At 47.2% G+C, this 7,180-nt stretch overlaps 2 protein-coding genes and 1 non-coding gene across 4 annotated transcripts in view; 1 reads left to right on the top strand and 2 right to left on the bottom strand.

Annotated features, from left to right (window-relative positions):
* The first annotated feature begins 729 nt into the window (after positions 1 to 729).
* On the top strand, positions 730 to 2,809 carry LOC131887452 (RNA-binding protein PNO1-like). The gene is made up of 2 exons (XM_059236064.1): positions 730 to 963; positions 2,088 to 2,809. The coding sequence occupies exons 1-2, from the start codon at positions 900 to 902 to the stop codon at positions 2,699 to 2,701; spliced, it is 678 nt and encodes a 225-aa protein (XP_059092047.1). The 5' UTR covers positions 730 to 899; the 3' UTR covers positions 2,702 to 2,809.
* Positions 2,810 to 3,014: 205 nt separating this feature from the next.
* The window catches only part of LOC131887448 (uncharacterized), a 34,656-nt gene continuing 30,490 nt past the window's right edge, over positions 3,015 to 7,180 (bottom strand). For both annotated transcript variants that reach the window (XM_059236060.1, XM_059236061.1), the window contains 3 exons: positions 5,821 to 6,228; positions 4,004 to 5,445; positions 3,015 to 3,463 (listed from right to left, as the gene is read on the bottom strand). In XM_059236060.1, the coding sequence (XP_059092043.1) occupies positions 3,234 to 3,463; positions 4,004 to 5,445; positions 5,821 to 6,228 (2,080 nt within the window). In that variant the 3' untranslated portion in view covers positions 3,015 to 3,233. The remainder of the gene's footprint in view (positions 3,464 to 4,003; positions 5,446 to 5,820; positions 6,229 to 7,180) is intronic.
* Trnas-uga (transfer RNA serine (anticodon UGA)) lies at positions 6,270 to 6,351 on the bottom strand. Its single transcript has one exon. It is a non-coding gene; the product is annotated as a tRNA-Ser (tRNA).

Raw genomic sequence — 7,180 nt, 5'->3', positions numbered from 1 at the left:
GATAGAATTGAATGGGTTATTGATCAATGGGCTACCTCTTCTCGAGACATTTTAGCGATAGCGCCAACCTACACTAGAGTTTCATTCTTTGCGAACCTTCTATAGAGTCAAATCGTCACCCTGATGTGAAAAGCTTTTTTCCTGGGATAGATGGCCCCAGTGGGTATTAGTCGCAATTATACACATATTTTCACAGCTGTCGCATGATTCAGGTGCACCAGCACACCCAATGAAAAGGGTCAGTTAAGAAATTAGTAAATCTATCTGGTGAATTTCCATGCAAAATCTTCAATTCATTAGGAAACTAGACTGCCGCCAGATGATGGCATTGTATCGAGTTCTTTTTCTGGCCCCAGCGAGATGTCTCATATGAATCTAAGAACTAACGAGAGTGCTTTCAACACAAGTTAATGGATCTAAAGAGATATGCGATCACTAAAGTTATGAGTGGTAGCAAATTTCTTTTTCTGAACAACCAAAATGTTGGGGGGGACCATTGGACCATTTGTCTAGGAAATTCCGAATGGCACCCAGCACAATATGTCCCCGCCCACTTATGGTGATTCTAGCCAACTATTATTGTCGAGGATCTGGGACTGAATAAGGCGGTGTCGCCCCTCTATGACCCATCTCCATCCGCTCATCTGGAAGGCCGAACTACGGGTTCAGAGGCCATTGCCGCATCACTGTCGCCATTGAATCAACAGCTGAATTCAGATGACGTCACAATCCCAACAATTCCGTCGTGTTTGAGCAGTACGACTGACTGACTGACTGACTGACTGACAAAATCGTGCGTATTCGAGCCTGACCACGTGTGGCCGACCGACTGATCGTCGAGCAAGTGAGAGAGAACCACGTCCGGGTCCCCAGGTTCCCAGGTTCCCATCACCCGCAGAATGACCGACTCCGTGCCCATGGCGAAGAAAACCACCAAAAGGAAATTGGCCAAGGCCCAAGGAGGTACGTACGTTCTTCCAGTGCTATTTCACAAGTGTAAACAAGGGGATGTGCGACGAGACACTGAGATCGCTCACACAATCGAACTGGCCTTTGGACTCCATGCAGGCGCGGGTAGTGAGGGTCCAGCCTTACCCTTGAAACAGTGATGGGATTCATGGCCTGGGACTGCCCTTGAGACACTCACTACTATTGGGACCATAACGTATGGCAGATATCGGCCTGATCATCAGTTGTGTGTATGGCCCAGCCCAGTTAGAGGCCATATCTGCTCTGGTCATGAAATTCCCAATTGGGGCCCGAGTTATACAAAGTTATCAAGAGGAGGTGGGTGAGTAGGCTGGAAAGGGCCACACACAACTTGGGCCTCAGTTATCAAATTTCAATGGTCCATAAATTTAGAATTTATTCAAAAAGTCAATTGCAATACCAAATCGTAGTAGCGACTGGGGAGCACTGAGTTTCAGGGCGAAATGTCCGATACTCGACCTGAACTGGCCCGTCCGTCCTTTAGTTTGTGGTTCATGGAGAGCTGAATGGATACCTGGCCAAACTCACCCTGACATTCAACCCGATCTGCCTGCTGTCTTTCCGTAAATCCATAAAGCATAAGGAGGAACTGAAATGGGACATTTGACCAGCCTGGCAAAATTATCTTGGAAAACGCGTATTAGCCTGTGGATAGTTCAGTAAATCGGGTGGGACGTGGATTGGCTCTAGGTTAGTGATGTGTTTCGATCCGGAAGGTCAGCTTTTTAGCATCAAGGACCTCGGTTAGGGCTCCCATCGTAAGCTGAAGAGAGTACAATCTCAAAATTAAAAACTCCTGAAATGAGTGGCAAAATGCGACCCTGCCGTTCTAGGTCTCGGAACCCACCAGGGCTGCTTCAAAACTCGTTCCTGATCTGGAGTCTTCATTTCTCTACCCTTTGTTGTTGGAATGGGAGCTCTACCAGAGGTTCTTCAAGCTAGATAGCTGATTTTCCGGATCGAAACCACCCATCACACCTCTAGATTGCTCTCCGATTTCTCCCGGAAATGGCCTGACCTGAATGGATTGATTACACACAGCCCCCTCCTTCCATCCATCGATGTACTGATGCTAACGATGACCATTTGTATTCCAGAAAATATGGAAGTGGACGCCAGTGGAGCCTCGGCGCCGCCCAAGGGCGCCAAGAAAAGCAAGACAGATGAGGGTGAAATGCGTAAAATCTCCGTGCCCGCCCATCGTTACACGCCCTTGAAAGAGAACTGGCTTAAAATATTCACGCCCATCGTCGAACATTTGCACCTCCAGGTGCGGTTCAATCTGAAATCGCGCAACGTGGAAATTCGCCTCACCCCCGAAACTCAGGATGAAGGTCACTTGCAAAAGGCTGCGGATTTCGTGCGCGCCTTCATCTACGGCTTTGAAGTGGAAGACGCCCTGGCCTTGCTCCGTCTTGAAGACCTCTTCTTGGACTCGTTCGAAGTCACCGACGTCAAGGAGCTCAAAGGTGATCATTTGTCTCGGGCCATTGGACGCTTGGCCGGTAAAGGTGGACGTACCAAGTACACCATCGAGAACGTCACCAAGACCCGAATCGTGTTGGCCGACAGCAAGATCCATATTTTGGGTTCCTTCCAAAACATCCAGATTGCCAAACGCGCCTTATGCAATCTCATCTTGGGCAGTCCGCCCTCCAAAGTCTATGGCACGCTCCGCTCCGTGGCTTCGCGGGCCAGTGAGCGCTTTTGAACCACCCCATCCATCATCCATCCTTCAATCCATATATTTCCTGTTCCGTGATCATTCTGGGTTTCCATTATATGTTTTCACTTAGTATAAACGCAATTTAAACAGAGATCCGTCAGAGTGCGACATTCTTTGCCAAGACAGGACCGGGATTATTAGGTAGTTTGGGTTCGGGTTTCGATCTCGGCGTCGGATTGCGTGGCTTCGGAAGAGGACGCGGCCGATTCCAAGGTGACGAAGCCAGCCGTGTCGTTACTAAAAGATGCGGGAAGACCGGGCTAATGTTAAATATCCTGCATTGTATGGACAAGCGCGATTAAAATCCGGTGTCGATTTATTTCGAAAAGACTCATCGGTCAGTTTCGGAGGTTAACAAGAAATATTGAGAAGATGAGTGGGCCAGGCAGGTTACGTGGGTTAGATAGACGTGGCGAGGGAATTTATAACATTTCTTCCAAACACGGGTCAATTTCAGATAACAAGATTATAACCGGGCTAATGATGATAGACTTGGCGAGAATCCTGACTGCCTTGGTTAGACTTTCTCCTCGCTCTTGTGGCTGTAGATAAGTTTACCATTGGCCAATTCGTCTCGAGAGACGAGCTTCTTAAACCGATCCTCTTTGCACGTCGGTCCGTCCTCCTCCACCAACTCGTCGGCGTCTTCATCTTCTTCCTTGATGGCTTCATCGGGCGTGTCATCAGTACAATTACTTCGAAGGGAAGTGGGCCCGGTACTTGGAAAGTCCATGCTCAAAATTGACTCTGAAATGATGATAGAAAAACGAGGATTCATTATAAAACGAAATGGATTGCATATTTTCAGTCCTAAATCACTAGCATATGGACGATAATACCTTTAGGTTAAGAATTGCCACAAACTCGCTTTATGATTTTAAAAAAATATGCCATTTAAAAGCTCACATGACTCTAAATACGTAGAATGAATGGGCCATTCAGTTTCAATAAAAAAAAACAGGGTTAACTCATTCATTCTAAGCCCTGATATGTACGTCGTGTGCTTTGAGTGACATAACGTCAATAGCGGCAGTGACCGCAACTGAGGCCAGTTTTTTTAAAGCTCTTACCTCGGAGTTAGGGGCTTGGACGTCAACTGGTTTGAAAATACACTGCTCAAAGTGGTGAGCGGATGCACATTCTAGGTAACGTCCAAGCCTTAACTCCGAGGTACGAGCGTTTGAAAAACTGGCCTCTGGTCCATTAGAATTAGAAATAAAAATCTTTGACCTTAGCCTCCCAGTCCATTTTCCAGTGGTTCATGCTAAAGTACAATAAAGTACTCACCTTGATCAACTAGCACAGGTTGATTTGGGTAAGGACGACGACAATGGGATTCTTCATCTTCGGGCACGTCGAGCATGTCCCCTCCCGGCGAGGGCACGATCACGGCCTTGGCGATCTCCAATTGCATATTGGGATCATCGCCGTTCAATTCATCGTCACAATAGAGATCCTCGGTGTCGCAAAGACCGGACTGGCCTTTGAAGGCCTTGGTCCGTTTCAACGGAGACTTGGTAGTTTGAGAGACAACTGGTGAGGTGGGAGAAGCCACTGTCCATGGATCTATAGAGCTGTTGGCATTGATGACTTTGTTGTTCTCGGTATTGATCGTGTGGAATGAATCCGTGGGCTGGTCCCACGTGTTACTGTAAGGCTCTTCATCTTCATCCGGTTCGAGAGTGGACTCGTCATTGCTGGCAATACCGGTGCTGTTTACACTAGCCCAAAGAGTGGAAGATTCTTGATCCTGACCGGGACCTTGGTTTTCTTCTATTACCGATTGCCATCGATCGTCATCATCAACAGGATCGTCATGACCATGTTGCTGTTCCACAGGCGCCTTAACCTCGACGGTGGTGTGCCAAACATTTTCATTTTGACTTTGGTTGTCAATCACCTGTTCGCCGTCTGTTGTTGCAAATCGTTCTTCCTTATGGTCCTCATGGTCTTCGACCTTTTCAAATGGTCCCTCCGAGACTGTTCCCCACTCTTCTCCATCACGAGAGTCTTCTTGACTTTCTACGTTGGCATCTTCAGCAGGATTCCCGTCTTCAACTGTTCCCCATGCGTCTTCCTCCTTTCCGACAACCGTTTCATTCTGGTTTTGTTCATCCGCAACCACGTTGCTTTCGGACTCTTGCACGGTGTTCCAATTTTCTTGGCTCGGATCCTGGGCAGCTGATTGCCATTCGTCAAGATTTTGATTCCCATTAGAGGTCGGTGTAGTCTCGTGATCTTGACTTTCATTACTCTCCTCTTCGGTGAGGGTGTTCCATGCCATCTCATCTTCTTCAGCGGTGTTGTAGGCCGTTTGATCCACTTCATCTGGAGTTGGGGGCTGTCCTCCTTGCACATAAGAACCGTTCATGTTGGCATTCATGGCGTTGCCCAAGGGCGTGCTCGTGACCGTCTGGAAGTTCTGGCTCCAATCTGCGGGACTGGCCAACGTGTTGGGTGGCAAATTGTTGTTAGTGGTTGCCCTACGGTTGAAGCCCTGATTGGTTTGGCACGCCTCCCACTCCATGGACACATCGACAGTGCGATTGTCGAAGGCGGTTTTGGGTTGAGAGAGTCGGCTCCGTGACTTTTTGGGGATCAATTGACGACGGACGGGTTGGGCTGGTGGTGGATGACGATGATATTGACGACCATGTTCCATGTTCAGGTCCGGACCATCTTCTTCCGCCGTGGTGAACATATCGGGATCAATGGTGGACTCAGACCCGCTAAAATGATTTCATTTCGGATTCAATTTGAACACTCACATTCAAAAATCGGCCACAATTGTAGTTCCTCTCAGGAAAATAAGTCTCATCTGATTTTTTTTGTGCGCTCATGTGTTTTGGAATGATTTATTTTGTGTAGAAAATGTCTAGAATACTGCACACTGACTTCAAGCCTATTTGAAAGAGTGTGTCGCGCTTGTTTCGGGAAAGGCATATTCACACTAACTTTTTAGGATCATCTTCAAATCGAAATGGTAAAAAAGGGTATCTTACATTGGTAGATGTTCAGTTGTAAATAGAGTGTTGGCTGCGATGCCAAATCGTTACGAAGAGTCACGGTCATCGGACCACCCTTGTGACACAAAAATTACTAACCTTTGTGAAGTGACTTCAGAATGTGACAGAACGGAATTGAAGGAATCCTCGGAATTGCGCTTCAATCCAACCACAGCCTCGAGTTCATTCTCCAATTGAGCGATCCTTCCACTCACATAAGGACCCAAAATCTTGCCGACTGATCCTGTGGAAGTGCCTTTGGGAGCCCTCTTCAGAGCCGGAAATTGAAAGTGACCAGCCTTATCGATCTCGATCTCGATCTCATTTGGCGTGGAAGCACTGACGGGTTCTTTGTAGGCTACAAAGGCTTTTCCGCCCACCAGAGCACTCCCACTCAAAGGTCGAGGCAATCGACCAAAAGCCACACCCGAGTTGTCGGTGGTGGCAAATGGGCGCCGCGACTTGCATCCTTGTTGCAGAATGGGAGCTCGAATCTCCCTAGAAAGTCTGAAATGCACAAGAATGTAGAGGATAAAAAAGGACACCTTCGCAGTCGGCAGGGTTCGAACCTGCGCGGGGAGACCCCATTGGATTTCAAGTCCAACGCCTTAACCACTCGGCCACAACTGCTACTTCTTTTCCCAACATGGGATAATGAGTATAAAACAATATAAAAAATAACTATTCCAGTTTCTTACTGATTTGACGTGATTGAAACAAAGGACTAGTGCAACAAAATGAGTGCTTTGAGACCTTGCAACTTCAGGATTCGAAATCCAATTACTTTTTCCCATAAAAGACTCCTTAGACAAAGACCATTCATTATTCTGTCGTCACTGTTGGATTGATCAACTCCATCCCTGCCAAGCCAAGCAATGGTACCTTGATCTAGGTGGAAGCCAGCTAGCGGAACATTTGTCAGCCGCTTGATTTGGCAGTTTCTCTTTAGCATTGGCGTCGTTGTTGTTATCATCTTCGATGGGTTTGCCATGCTTGTCATGCTTGTTGTTAATCTTGTTCTGGCTACTCATATAAAAATTAGCTGGCTCCTCTAGCGTTTCGTTTTGATTAGGATTGACACCTTTTCGTAGCTTCCTTGACACCAGAAGGATAGGCAAGAGTAAACCAATGGCCAACGAGAGGGATCGAATGAGATTCCCAGAGATCAGGACTTGATCTTTCGGTGTTCCACAAGGCGGAGCTCTCAAATTCCAGTCTGTATAACTCACAGACCGTGACAGAGAGCTGCCCATTCTGATAATTTGGCTAGGGATCAATCACAAATCTACAGCCACGTGAGCCAACACTATCATGGTTCAAACCATCTCGGAAAGTCGTCACCTCGCATTCAAAGGGCTTCTTGTTTTGCACTTATTTTCCATCACGCGATTGTTGGCAAAATACCGCAATGGAACACTGACAATCAGCTCACTTTCAGAGGAACACACTTGTTCGATAA

The sequence above is a fragment of the Tigriopus californicus genome, chromosome 9 (genome assembly GCF_007210705.1).
Source record: "Tigriopus californicus strain San Diego chromosome 9, Tcal_SD_v2.1, whole genome shotgun sequence".
Classification (NCBI taxonomy): Eukaryota; Metazoa; Arthropoda; class Copepoda; order Harpacticoida; family Harpacticidae; genus Tigriopus; species Tigriopus californicus.
Note: the sequence above shows the minus strand (reverse complement) of the source record. Positions and strands in the feature narration are given on the sequence as shown.